This window comes from Anolis sagrei, chromosome 4, assembly GCF_037176765.1.
Source record: "Anolis sagrei isolate rAnoSag1 chromosome 4, rAnoSag1.mat, whole genome shotgun sequence".
Lineage (NCBI taxonomy): Eukaryota > Metazoa > Chordata > Lepidosauria > Squamata > Dactyloidae > Anolis > Anolis sagrei.
This window is the reverse complement of record NC_090024.1, coordinates 122502147-122517310: the sequence shown is the minus strand read 5'-3', so window position 1 is coordinate 122517310 and position 15164 is coordinate 122502147. Positions and strand designations below refer to the sequence as shown.

At 43.8% G+C, this 15164-nt stretch overlaps 1 protein-coding gene across 1 annotated transcript in view; it reads right to left on the bottom strand.

The window, feature by feature from the left end:
• Positions 1 to 639: 639 nt before the first annotated feature.
• Positions 640 to 15164, bottom strand: part of NCF2 (neutrophil cytosolic factor 2) — a 39077-nt gene continuing 24552 nt past the window's right edge. The window contains exons 9-15 of the mRNA XM_067467615.1: positions 13332 to 13394; positions 11651 to 11729; positions 9496 to 9515; positions 6959 to 7101; positions 6756 to 6867; positions 2983 to 3145; positions 640 to 1161 (exon numbers count right to left, since the gene is read on the bottom strand). Of these exons, the coding sequence (XP_067323716.1) occupies positions 1058 to 1161; positions 2983 to 3145; positions 6756 to 6867; positions 6959 to 7101; positions 9496 to 9515; positions 11651 to 11729; positions 13332 to 13394 (684 nt within the window). The 3' untranslated portion in view covers positions 640 to 1057. The remainder of the gene's footprint in view (positions 1162 to 2982; positions 3146 to 6755; positions 6868 to 6958; positions 7102 to 9495; positions 9516 to 11650; positions 11730 to 13331; positions 13395 to 15164) is intronic.

Genomic DNA, 15164 nt, shown 5'->3' with positions numbered 1-15164 from the left:
AGAAGAGACTTGCAGTTTCTCAAGTCGCTTCTGACACGACAAAAAAACGAAACAAAGAAACCCCTAAAAACTATGTGCCTGTGCTCTAGGTAGTAGCATGGTAATTCTACTAAAACTCTGGAATACTATATTGAATTTTACATTATTTCAGAGATATAAATGGACAGCCATCACTCGCCTACTGTGACTTGTCCTGGCTTTCTTTTTAGACAGGAAAAAGCTAAAGAAGCCAGTATGCATCACAACTGATAAACATGAAAGCAGAATACAGGGTGAGGCAGCATAACTTCCTTTTTTCAAAACTTAATAAAACCCATTGTATGAATCAGAATTTTTTTATATAAAGTAGGCGCATACCTAACGTTTTGTTTTACGTAGTTTTGAAGATCAAGTTATGTAGGTGATGTCCCCCATTCTCCATACACTGAGTAAACCGATTTCTGGCGTTTGTCATGCCAACATAGGAGGTGTTATGTTGGCAATTTCTTCCTGGATGTTGGTCTTCAAATCTTGTAGGGTCCTTGGACGGTTCACATAAACACGGGATTTCAAAAAAACCCATAGAAAAAAATCACAAGGGGCCAAATCTGAAGAGCGGGCCGGCCACTCCAAATCCACTCGAAAAGTAAGCCTCAATGGCAAAAGCACACTCCTCACTGTTCCAATGCATGATGGCGACTGAACTGTGTCAGGACAAAACTTGATACTCCCGCCTCTCGAACGAGACCACTAGCGCTCCGCTACGTCTTCAACCAACTGAATGGCACGCATTTTAAAAAAGGAAATTATGCTGCCTCACCCTGTATATTGAATTTTACATTATTTCAGAGATACAAATGGACAACCATCACTCGCCTACTGTGACTTGTCCTGGCTTTCTTTTTAGACAGGAAAACGCTAAAGAACCCAGTATGCATCACAACTGATAAACATTAAAGCAGAATAATACCACACACATAGAGGCTTCAGTTATAACAGAGGATTTGGCATATTATAATGAGATGAACTGCCTTATAAAAGGAGCGGAAACATCAGAGTTCCTTGAGTTTGAGTTTGCTCATACTTCACTTGGAGGATCTTGGTTATTGTATTCTTCAATGTAGGATTTGGGGAAAATTCCGACTCTTCCATTGCATTTGCCTTCCAGCCACTCATCATTCACTACGAAGATAAAATAGCATCATGTTTAAGTTTTTTTACAAGAAAAAGCTTATTAATTAACAGTGAATTTTAGTAAAAGATTGCACTACAGTACATTATCTGTGAATTAGAAACCATGATGGGAAGAAGGATGGGGCTCCTGTGCAAAGCTACAACTGCGGAGGAGAGAGACTTGGTAGCTACTGTTTCTCTTAGAACAGGCATGGGGAACCTTCGCCCTCCAGGTGTGGTGGACTTCAACTCCCACAATTCCTTGAGGCTCGGCATTTGCCCCAAAGGCTTACCTTGGCCCAAGGAATTGTGGGAGTTGAAGTCCACCACACCTGGAGGGCCGAAGGTTCCTGACCCCTGTCTTAGAATCATAGAGTTGGAAGAGACTTCATTGGCCATCCAGTCCAACCCCCTGCCAAGAAGCAGGAAAATTGCATTGAAAGCACCCCCGACAGAGGACCATCCAGCCTCTGTTTAAAAGCCTCCAAAGAAGGAGTCTCCACCACACTCCGGGGCAGAGAGTTCCACTGCTGAACGGCTCTCACAGTCAGGAAGTTCTTCCTCATGTTCAGATGGAATCTCCTTTCTTGTCTAAAAGTCCACCTAGTACACAATTACCAAAGATACACAAGTTTTGCTATTTTTTTGCATATATGCACATTTCATGAGACTTGCTGTTGGAACAGGAATGAGGAAAATCAAGGGCCAGTAGAAGAAGAAGAGAAGAAGAACTTTATTTTTCTACCCCGCCTCCATCTCCCCGAAGGGACTCAGGGCAACTTGCATGGGGCCTAAGCCCAGGCAGAATACAATTAAAATAAAGCAATAACAATTAAAACAGCATAAAACAACATAACAAAAATAGCTAGCAACAACAATAACAATAATTTTAGAGGGGGGAGGAAAACCACTACGTGAACTAGTTAACGGATAAAATAGTTTAGTAAGGTAGATGAAATACAACACCGTCTGAGCTCTGCGAGCACAGCATTTTTCCGAATGAAACAGAGAGTGTTTGAGGACCAGGACATCCGTAGGGATACCAAGGTGCTTGTTTATAGAGCTATTGTCCTCCCAACCCTGCTATATGCCTGTGAGACATGGACTGTCTACAGACGTCACATGCAACTCCTGGAACGATTCCATCAGCGCTGCCTCCGGAAAATCCTGCAAATCTCTCGGGAAGACAGGCGGACAAACGTCAGTGTGCTGGAAGAAGCAAAGACCACCAGCATTGAAGCGATGGTCCTCCACCATCAACTCCGCTGGACTGGCCACATTGTCCGGATGCCCGACCACCATCTCCCAAAGCAATTGCTCTACTCCGAACATAAGAATGGAAAACGTAATGTTGGTGGACAGGAAAAGAGATTTAAAGACAGGCTCAAAGCCAACCTTAAAAACTCTGGCATAGACACTGAGAACTGGGAAGCCCTGGCCCTTGAGTGCTCTAACTGGAGGTCAGCTGTGACCAGCAGTGCTGCAGAATTTGAAGAGGCACGGATGGAGGGCGAAAGGGAGAAGCGTGCCAAGAGGAAGGCGCATTAAGCCAACCCCGACCGAGACCGCCTTCCACCTGGAAACCAATGCCCTCACTGCGGAAGAAGATGCAGAGCAAGAATAGGGCTCCACAGCCACATATGGGCCCACAAGAATACTGGAAGACAATCCTCCTCGGAAAACGAGGGTTTGCCTAACTAACTAACTAAGGGATATTTAACAGACGGATGACAATTTGACAGTTTCCTTAACATGGAGAAACGAGAAGGGAGTAGAGTTCATAATAGTTTCTTGCTTCATTCAAATCCCCGTGATTTCGGATTGAGTTACCTTGAGCCAGAACAAGTATTGTCTCTCCCTTTTGAAACTCCAGGTCCTCTGGTTGACTGGCTTCATAACTATATCGCGCTACAACTTGATTTTCTTTCATCTCTTTTTCCGTCTTGTCCTGAGCCTCCTCGCCATTTTCTGTGTTTGGATTGTCGTTTCCCGTCTGATGTAAAAACAGCAAGCTTAAGAATTTCACCTTTTACCAAATAAGCGGCACACAATAAAGAAACAGTTCTCCATTCCCTCTGTCTGCTCTGTCTCTCCAATCCCCAGCTATCCTTCCCAAATAGCTGTAATCTTCCTAAGCACACCCCCTTCAGGAGATGAGATTTAAAATGGATGCCCCGGGCACCCTTTCCAAAATGGCTGCCGAACTTTCTGGGCCTACTTTCCTAGCTTTTCCAAGCCTAGCAGGTAGGGAATTCGCTACCAGGAACAATTAGGAAATGACATTCCTAACCCAGGAACAAAAATTGTGTTGCATAGTGTTATCAATCCTTTGAAAGGCAGCAGATCACAGGAGCTGTCTTCATAGACCTGTCAGCGGCTTATGATACCGTAAACCACCGCCTCCTCCTGAGAAAAAATGTATAATATCACAAAGGACTACCGTCTCACCCGCCTCATAGATAACCTGCTACAAAACAGGAACTTTTTTGTTGAGTTCCAGGGCCAGAGAAGCAGATGGCGAAAACAGAAGAACAGTCTGTCTCAGGGAAGCGTGCTTGCTCCATCCATGTTCAACATCTACACAAATGACCAGCCACTGTTAGAAGGGACAGAGAGCTTCATCTATGCTGATGATCGTGCCATTACTGCTCAAGCAGGGAGCTTTGCGATGGTTGAACAGAAGCTCTCCGAAGCCCTAGGTGCTCTCACTCCCTGTTCTGTCATGCGCTGGGCCTGTAAAGAATTTCCTTTAGAACAGGACGTGCAACCTTTGCCCAGCAGGAAGGCAGGGGGCCCAAGGAGAAGTTCTCAGAGGTTTTCCACCACAAATGATCTTTAGATGGCTTGTGAAGTATAACAAAGTCTTTATTAATGAACAATCAAACAGAAACTTCTCTTGTCTTCAGTAAAGCTAAACAAATGATTCCAGGCTTTTATGCAACTGGTAGCTTCCTAAACTTGTCCACGAACTTCTCCCAGGCTGACTGTAATCTAATCCTTACTGATGTGGGCTCCGCTACCAGGTTGAATTACGTCTCGAACGCCGGGTCGACCTACCAGTAAAGGCTTAGATATTCTCCAGCTGGAGTTCTTTGGTCTTTAGGGCTGTTTTCCTGGAAATCTTTGGAGACTCTTAAGACTGTTTCCCCCCAGAAAGTCTTGGATGCTCTTAAGACTGTTTCCCCCCGGAAAGTCTTAAGGATTGAAGCTTTTGTACAGGGGAAACTTGCACACATCCTATACGTAAGTTTACCTTGCTGAGACTAACTAAAAATGGCTCCCTTCCCTTCCCAATTACCCTGAGCAAGGGGCGGAACCAAAACATAATGATGATGGACAGGTGACTTGCCCTATGACTGCAACTAAAGGAAGCCACCTTTCTGCAGAGTCTCTGAAACCTTGGACTGCAAGCAAACAATTAATATAAAGCAAATAAAATTGGAGCTCCTGGTACGGCCATACCAGAACACTGTCTATTACAGGGAAAAACAGCTGATCCCTAATCCATCTAAAACACAGACATGTGCCTTTCACCTTAAGAACAGACAAGCATCCCGAGCTCTGAGGATCACTGGGAAGGAATCCCACTGGAGCATTGCAGCACACCCAAATACCTGGGAGTCACTCTGGACCGTGCTCTGGCCTACAAGAAGCACTGCCTGAACATCAAGCAAAAAGTGAAACAATATCATACGAAAGCTGACTGGCACAACCTGGGGATCACAACCAGATACAGTGAAGACATCTGCCCTTGCACTGTGCTACTCCGCTGCTGAGTATGCATGCCCAGTGTGGAACACATCTCACCATGCTAAAACCGTGGATGTGGCTCTTAATGAGACATGGCGCATTATCATGGGGTGTCTGCGCCCTACGCCACTGGAGAAATTACACTGCTTAGCTGGTATCACACCACCTGACATCCGCTGGGAAGTAGCAGCCAATAGTGAAAGGACCAAGGCAGTCACATCTCCAGTTCATCCCCTGTTTGGGTATCAGCCAGCACGTCAACGACTTAAATCTAGAAATAGTTTTCTAAGATCTACAGAGACACTCTCTGGAACACCTCAGCAAGCGAGAGTCCAAAGGTGGCAGGCCCAAACCCAGCACCTCAACCAATGGCTGATACCAAATGAGAGACTCCCTCCTGGGCACACAGAAGACTGGGAGACTTGGAAGGCACTGAACAGACTGCGCTCTGGCACCACGAGATGCAGAGCCAACCTTAAGAAATGGGGCTACAAAGTGGAATCCACAACATGCGAGTGTGGAGAAGAGCAAACTACAGACCATCTGCTGCAATACAACTTGAGCCCTGCCACATGCACAATGGAGGACCTCCTTGCAGCAACACCAGAGGCACTCCAAGTGTTCTTTAGTTGAATGTGTATGTAAGTCAGGACAAGAACTTTTAAAAAGTGCAACTCCATATATATATAAACTTTGGATACATGGGAAGGATTAACATCCCTGTGGTGTTTGTGTTGCTGTCTGTGCCCCTGTTCAGAAGATTTCACCTCACTTTTTGTCTCTCGAAGAATTGGATTGTAAAAAAAACTGTCTTACTGTGGAAAAATGGATTGGTGAGGAAGCTTCACTGGAGATAACTTTCCCCATGAAAGCTCTTCCAGGAGTTAATTTCCCTGCCGAAGGGTAGATTTCTCTCACTTCCTGTTGTCTCACCCCTGTTCTTAAATATGAATAATTTGTACCATATATTCTGGTGTATAAGACTATATTTTAACCCAAGAAAATCTTCTAAAAAATCAGGGGTCACCTTATACACGGGGTCGTCTTATATGTGGGGGTAGTCTTATACATGGGAGTAGTCTTATACGCGAGAGTAGTCTTATACACGGGTATCGTCTTATATAGCGAGTGCTGAAACTTCCAATCCGGATTGGAGAATCTGTGGTTGCTGCATATGGTGGGGGGAGCTCAAAAATGGCAATGGCCACATCCTTGCCTGTATAAAAAGTGACTGTATAACAGCATTAAGGGCGACTCTGTACAAGTATGGTAGAAGAAAATCCATTCATTAGGATTCATGGACTTAATGTGGACCCGATGGTGAGGTGAAGGGGCGCCTCACCGGGAAGATGTAAATGAAGGGCGGAGCAAGCTGCAGGTGTCCCAAGGTATGGAAAAAAAGAGGGAGAGTGACTCTGGGCCCAGACAAACACACCTCTTTTACCTGTCTGGCCTGCCCTTGTATCCTATTCCAGTACCTCCTCCTCTGCCTCTCAGATCTCGCTCCTGAAGACTGCAGTTAAGTGCGAGATCTGAGAGGCAGAGAAGGAGGTACAGTAATAGGAAAATTAACATATTGAAATCAAATATGATGCTTTAAAAAAAATGGTGTGCATTGGAAGAAGTAGTCTTATACGGCGAATATATCCCAAACTCTATATTTTAACTGGAAATGTTGGGGGTCGTTTTATACGCCCAGTCGTCTTATATGCCGGAATATACGGGTAAGTCAGATGTATGTAATTTGGGGACTGCTTGTAATTCATCAGGTTACTTTTTAAATGCTGCAGTTAGCAACAAATCACTATCACAAGGAGACCAAGTGTGTTCCCTTTTAATTTGGTCTGACCCACCTCCTGGCTGCTGCACCACAACGTCAAGCAATTGTTCTCTGCCTGATTCCACAGGTCCTTCATCTTATCCTCACTCAAAGGCACCAACTCTGTATCATTTGTAAGCCGGAAGCTAAAAAACACAAATGAGTAAACAGATGAAGACCAAAGCAGCCCTGTTTGCTCAGCCAGAGATGAAGGGGATGTTGGACAGCATTCCTTACCTCAGAGTTGTGTGCTGCGGGGAGAGCTCCAGCTTCTTGCAGACCTTCTCTAAAAGACTGCTATACGAAAGCTCGGGGCTCACTTGCAGGGCTACCGTGTATTTATAGTGTACCTTGATAATGTATGTAGCTGAGGAATCAGGCTGCAAGAGGAGAAAAAACAAGGAATAGGGGAACAGAACTCTAAAAGCGCACAAGGACAACACCACTCCCTGTATTCAGAATGGCCATTTCAATGGGAGAAAACAAGAACTCATGCGACTGAGCATGGAAACACATGAAAAATATGTGTTGACGCAAATACTCTTCCATTTTCTATTCTTTCGGGCAAAAGTAGCTGGGAATGTCCCAGATTGACAATGTGCATAATAAATTTGTGGACAAGGGAAATTAAATACTGAATTTCTAACTCAAAAGGTGCCCATGCATCTATGTGGATCTGTGTCATGTGTTTTGGATCAAAGCTTTGCATTCTGTACATTCTCAGAAACACATTTTATTCTACTTGCAATCTTTATATGCCACCCAGCTATGGAGATACAGTGAGCCCCCAGTGGCGCAGTGGGTTAAACCCCTGTGCCGGCAGGACTGAAGACCGACAGGTCGCAGATTCGAATCTGGGGAGAGGCGGATGAGCTCCCTCTATCAGCTCCAGCACCTCATGCGGGGACACGAGAGAAGCCTCCCACAAGGATGATAAAAACATCAAATCATCCAGGCGTTCCCTGGGCAACATCCTTGCAGACGGCCAATTCTCTCACACCAGAAGCGACTTGCAGTTTCTCAAGTCGCTCCTGACACGACCAAAAAATATATATGGAAATACAGTGTATGATTTACAGCAGGGGTCCTCAAACTAAGACCCGGGGGCCGAATGCGGCCCTCCAAGGTCATTTAACCAGCCCTCGCTTAGGGTCAACTTAATTTTGTAATGACTTGAAAGCACAGAACAACAACAACAACAACAATCCTATCTCATCAGCCAAAAGCAGGCCCACACTTCCCATTAAAATACTAAAAAAATTATATTTGTTAAAATTGTTCTTCATTTTAATTATTGTATTGTTTTAAGTGTTTTTTGCACTACAAATAAGATATGTGCAGTACGCATAGGAATTCATTCATGGTTTTTTCAAATTATAATCCGGCCCTCCAACAGTTTGAGGGACTGTGACCTGGCCCTCTGTTTAAAAAGTTTGTTTACCCCTGATATACAGCAAGGGTCCTCAAAGTTTTGAAGTTGAGGGCTGGTTCATGGTCCCCCGGACTGCTGAGGTGCCAGACTATAGCTTGAAAATGCATGAACAAATACCTATGCACATGACACATATCTTATTTGTAGTGCAAAAAACCCATGAAAAAATAGTACAATATTTAAAATGAAGAACAATTTTAATGAACATAAACTTAATGTTAGCCTGCTTTTAGCTGATGAAATAGTCAAGTTAATTAAGATTGTTGTCGTGTGCTTTCAAATTATTTCAGACTTAGGGTAAATCCTATGGTTAAATTACAGGGTGGGGGCTGTGTAAGTGACCTTGGAGGGCCACATCCGGCCCATGGGTCATAGTTTGGGGACCCCCAATTTGTTGTTCATTCGTTCAGTTGCTTCCGACTCTTTGTGACCTCATGGACCAACCCACACCAGAGCTCCCTGTCGGCTGTCACCACCCCCAGCTCCTTCAAGGTCAAGCCAGTCACTTCAAGGATACCATCCATCCATCTTGCCCTTGGTCGGCCCTTCTTCCTTTTTCCTTCCATTTTCCCCAGCATCATTGTCTTCTCCACGCTTTCCTTTCTTCTCATGATGTGGCCAAAGTACTTCATTTTTGCCTCTAATATCCTTCCCTCCAATGAGCAGTTGGGCTTTATTTCCTGAAGTATGGACTGGTTGGATCTTCTTGTGGTCCAAGGCACTCTCAGCACTTTCCTCCAACACCACAGTTCAAAAGCATCTATCTTCCTTCGCTCAGCCTTCCCTATGGTCCAGCTCTCACATCCATAGGTGACTATGGGGAATGCCATTGCTTTAATTATGCAGATCTTTGTTGCCAGTGTGATGTCTCTACTCTTCTCTATTTTATCAAGATTGGTCATTGCTCTCCTCCCAAGAGTAAGCATCTTTTGATTTCCTGGCTGCAGTCCGCATCTGCAGTAATCTTTGCACCTAGAAATGCAAAGTCTGTCACTGCCTCCATGTTTTCTCCCTCTATTTGCCATTCTTGTGGCCATAATCTTGTTTTTTTTATGTTTAGCTGCAACCCAATTTACAGCAATTAAAATCTATTCTATTAAAATCTATTAAAATCTAACTATTCTCATTAAATAAGAACAAAATGTTGCATAAAACAAGTATTTTGGATAAAAGATACTCCACCTGTATAGTGCTATTGATTTAAATTCACATGAAATAAATAGTTTCTGTTAATAGTGGAGGGTGTGCAGTGCACACCGTAAAATCAATTTGTAATATTAGGTGTATCTGGGTTCTTCTCTCCAAAATCTCATACATCAAGGCAACAAAGTAGATCATTTACCTCTGGCGCTTTCTTCTGACCTGCAAGATGAAGCAGAACACATTTCTGTTTTGATTTTGTTTTTTTTCTGAACAAAAGAGAACTAAAATATGCATAGAGATTGATGCTAAGGCCTGCAGTTGCAGTCACACCCCCACATGTTCCAAAATGAGAAGAAAAATTATCTGGGTATAGAATAGATTGTGGAAAATTGCTTTTGAAAACATTTCCTCACATTAAGCATAAACCCCTTGCAGGTTGAAAATGAGGTTAGACTAAAAGCATTACCCTTAATATGCTAATTTTGTATGATAGGAACAGTTTGTTTTTTGGAAGAAAAAAAAACACCAACGAGATAGGGAAGAATACCAGAGTACTGCCTGTGTTAGACCATTACAGCAATGAGTCTTCTAGACCACTGCTTCTTACACTGTGGTTCCTAACAAAAGCACAGCACGGACATGTATAACAAAAGGAAGTCGTGATTATAAAGAGAGAAACATGATTTAAAAATCAGTAATCTCAAGAGTAAAACTTGCAACCATCTCGCCAAAGAGGAGGTGAAAACCTACAGTACTGGGATGCATAGGAAGGGCTTGTGGCTCTTTAGATGTTAATAATAATAATAATAATAATAATAATAATAATAATATCCTTTATTTGTCCCCCGCTACCATCTCCTGAAGGACTCGGTGCAGCTTACAAGAGGCCGAGCCCAAATACAACAATAAAAACAACAGCAACAGCAACAATGCAATAACTCAAAAAACAAAGCAATAACATTAACAACACCCAATGATGCAATTAAAAACAATGGCCGGGCCAAAAGTAATAATTAAAAATTAAAAGTGCTGGCCATGGCAAGGTGGGGAGTTTGGAGGGAGATAGGCATGCAGATATCCAGAAACTCTGATAAAGTGCATTGGGACATAATGTTAAGAGTTTCCTTATTCTGGAAAGGCACACTGGAACAACCACGTTTTCAAGCTCCTCCTAAAGATTGCTAGCCATGGGGCCTGCCTGATGTCCTTAGGGAGAGAGTTCCAGAGTCAAGGGGCCACCACCGAGAAGGCCCTATCCCTCGCCCCCACCAATCGCGCTTGCAGTGCCGGTGGGATCGTAAGCAGGGCCTCTCCAGATGAACGAAGAGATTATGTGGGTTCATACACAGAGATGCGGTCACGCAGGTAGGCAGGTCCCAAACCGTTTAAGGCAGGGGTCCACAAACCTTTTACACAGAGGGCCAGGTCATAGTCCCTCAAACTGTTGGAGGGCCGGATTATAATTTGAAAAAAAAAAACATGAATGAATTCCTATGCACACTGCACATATCTTATTTGTAGTGCAAAAAACACTTTAGAACAATACAATAATTAAAATGAAGAACAATTTTAACAAAGATAAACTTATGAGTATTTCATTGGGAAGTGTAGACCTGCTTTTGGCTGATGAGGTAGGATTGTTGTTGTTGTTGTGTGCTTTCAAGTCATTTCAAACTTAAGTTGACCCTGAGCGAGGCCGGGTAAACAACCTTGGAGGGCTGTATTCGGGCCCTGGGGCGTAGTTTGAGGACCCCTGGTTTAGGGCTTTGTAGGTAAGCACCTGCACCTTGAATTGGGACCGGAAAATGAATGGCTACAAATTCCCCCAGAGCTATAGGTAAAGGTAGTTCCCTGACATTAAGTCCAGTCATATCTGACTCTGGGTTGTGGTGCTCATCTCCATTTCTAAGTCGAAGAGCCAGCATTGTCCATAGACACCTCCAAGGTCATGTGGCCAGCATGACTACATGGAGCGCCATTACCTTCCCGCCGGAGCGGTACCTATTGATCTACTCACATTTGCATGTTTTCGAATTGCTAGGTTGGCAGAAGCTAGGGCTGACAGTGGAAGCTCACGCCGCTCCCCGGAATCGAACCTGCGACCTTTCGATCAACAAGCTCAGCAGCTCAGTGCTTTAACGCACTGCGCCACCGGGGGCTCACCGGATAAGTGCTAAATCAACACAAAATCTATGGTAGTTTGAAAATTAGACCCCAGCTTTCAGAATACACACTCCATTACTATGATCACCAATCCAATGCCTCTGTCTCCAAAATAATTTCCTTTCCCATGACTTGCACAAAATTATTGCCATATCTGCACCAGGCTTTGGGACAAGCTTCCTCTTCCTTACCAGGAGGGCGCCTGGTGGGACGTTCTGGAGCAGCAATGCTGGGTGGTGCTGGGATGTCCAAATCAGAATCGTTTTCCTTCTGTGCAAAAATGAAAATCATTGTTCAGTAAAAGTTCTGGTTATACTCACTCTATACAAGATAGATAAGTTGGTCACTTTTTGTTGGAAGTGAGGCTGGAACTATACTGCTGTATAATCCAGATTATCTGCTTTGAACTGGCTTTTATGAGGCCACACTGCCATATAATCCATTGGCCATAGATTATATGGCAGTGTAGATGGGCCCTGACAGACAAGGTTTGAAGGTACCCTATAAACTTCCAAATACAAAAAGCATAGGAGCCTCTGAGGATGTTTGCCATAGATGCAGGCGAAACATCAGGAGAGAATGCCTCTAGAACATGGCCATACAGCCCGAAAAAACCTACAACAACCCATAGCAGTATCTCTGAGTAACTTGTCTAATCTTTTGCCAACAACCATTTGATCAATTACTTTGGAGACCCAACGATTACCGTACTTAGGAAGAAGAATTGCACATATTTATTTATTTGTTTATTTATGTCATGCATTTCTACCCTGCCCTTCTCCCCCCCCCCCCCGAAGGGGTACTCAGGGTGGCCTCACACAGGTACCGTACAATGCTATCAACATGTAAAAGAGTCCAAAAATACATTAAAAACAATAGAAATAATTGAAATCACAATTTATACAATTAATTAAACAGTAAATTAAACAAGCCAGTTAAAACCAAATCCAGACCCTTGATCATTTTAGTCGCCCTCCTGTGTACACATTCCAGCTTGTCAATATCTCTCTTCAATTGTGGTGCCCAGAATTGGACACAATATTCTAGGTGTGGTCTAACCAAAGCAGAATAGAAGGGTAGCATTGCTTCCCTAGATCTAGACACTATGCTCCTATTGATGCAGGCCAAAATCCCATTGGCCTTTTTTGCTTGCCACAGATGCAGGCGAAACGTCAGGAGAATGCTTCTAGAACATACAGCCCGAAAAACCTACAACAACCCAGTGATTCCGGCCACGAAAGCCTTTGACAATACATAGGCAGATACTCTGACCAAGTCACACAGGAGAGAGAAAGGTGGCTTGTTTCTTTTTCTTTATGTAGCCACCTGCTGATAGGTCATCAGTAAGGGACACTGGTTGATGCAACCTCTTTGCAATACATCTCACATGTTTATTACCATTAGCACCAGAACCCCCCCCCCCCCCCACCACCACCACCCTTAGGTCATATCCAGGTACTATCAATATACTATATGTTCACCAAAAAGTGTTTTATTTATCAATATACATGTTCATCAAAAAGTGTTTTATTCTAGGATTAGAAATGTTTGTCATTTCTATCTAACAAAAACAACATGTGATGTGTTAAATAAACTGTAAGCAACAGTGAAGCTGGGACCACAGAGAATGATACATGTATTTGAGACACTGGATATGAAAGATGTTCATACACTTCCTTCAGTAAAACCGGGGAAATCTGATCCATCTCCTGACATTATAATGCTATTTTCCGCTCATGCACCTTGACTGGCAAACTGCAGGTGATGTTAACCTAGCAGTCAAAAGTTCACAATTGTATGGACTTGGAGGAATAGGTCCCACTTTTAGTGGACACATGTCCAGTTTTCAGTTAGAATGCAGTGGCCTCTTACCCAGACGGTGCTCTGGTTCAGCATTTCCATCGGCTCTAAATAGTTGCAAGGTACAATCCCTTTCTGTACAAAAAGCAAAAGCAAGAACTGTTAGGAGAGAATGGATACAAATAGTTATACTTGGACAGCAATGGTACCCGTATAGACTACTGCAACACTCTACGTGGGGTTGCCTTTGAAGACTGCTCGGAAGCTTCAAATGGTCCAGCGTTCGGCAGCCAGGTTGCTAACAAGAGCGGCACTCAGGGAGCATACGACTCCTCTGTTGCGCCAGCTCCACTGGCTGCCAGTTTGCTACCGGGCACAATTCAAAGTGCTGGCGTTAGCCTATAAAGCCCTAAACGGTTCTGGCCCTACTTACCTCTCCAAACGCATCTCCTATGAACCGACTAGGACACTAAAATCATCTGGGGAGGCCCTGCTCTCTGTCCCACCTGCATCACAGGCGCACTCGGCGGGGACGAGAGACAGGGCCTTCTCAGTGGTGGCCCCTTGGCTGTGGAACTGTGCAGATATCAGATGGGCCCCCTCTCTGCTGGCGTTTCAGAGGAAAGTGAAGACCTGGTTGTTCGAACAAGCATTTGATTAAACAATGTAATTGAACATAGGAATATGGAATAATGGATGATGAGACTGGATTCTGATTTTACTGTTGAGGTGCTAATGATTGTGATACTGATGTTTAATTATTTATGGTACAATTGTTTTTAATTGCCTTATATTTGTTTCGTGATGTTTTGTATCGATGTTGCTCACCGCTTTGAGTCGCCTGAGGGCTGAGAAAACGGTATATAAATAAAGTAAATAAATAAATAAATAAAGCCCACAAAGGAAAGGAAATTTCATCCTACTTCTGGCTCCTGATTTTTGAACTCTAAATGGCAGGATTTTCAAAGTCCTAGTGTTCATTCACATTACAGAATTTAGCTATTATGGGTGTGCCCCATAGGATCCTGAGACTAACAGTTTAAGGAGAGATATTTAGACTTTTCGCCCAGACCTTTCTACACCGCCATTTATTTATTATTTATTTATTTGCTATATTTGTATACAGCCCCTCTCTGCCCGCAGGTAACAAAGGGCGGGTTACAGAGGCAACAATTCAATGCCCAACCACAGCATAAAACATTTAAACACATTAACATATAATAAAAAACCATAACAAGATCAATAAAAACATAAATCCTTAAAAACGTTGTCCAAAATGATCATCCATTCGTTCCATATTCCTATGTCTGTTACACTGCATTGTCAAACGCTTGCTCAAATAGCCAAGTCTTAACTTTTCTCCTGAATACTAAAAGGGAGAGGGCCGATCTAATGTCCCTAGGAAGCGCATTCCATAGCCGAGGGGCCACCACTGAGAAGGCCCTGTCTCTCATCCCCGTCAGATGTGTTTGTGACGCCGGCGGGAATGAGAGCAGGGCCTCTTAAAGTACTAGCTGGTTCATAAGGGGAGATGCGTTTGGACAGGTAAGTTGGGCCAGAACCGGATTATCAAAGTAGAAAATCCACATTGGCTACTTTGAACTGGCCCCAAATGGCTCTGCAACTATTATGTAAGGTACCCAAAAATTGGAGTATGTGGTGGGTTTTGTGTGTGCGTGTGTGTGTCAGGAGCGACTTGAGATACTACAATTCGCTTCTGGTGTGAGAGAATTGGCCGTCTGCAAGGATGTTGCCCCTGGGACACCTGGATATTTTACTATCCTTGTGAGAGGCGTCTCTCACTTCCCTGCGTGAGGAGCTGGAGCTGACAGATGGGAGCTCAGCCTGCTCCCTGGATTTGAACCGTCAGTCATTCAGTCAGCAATCCTACTGGCACAAAGGTTG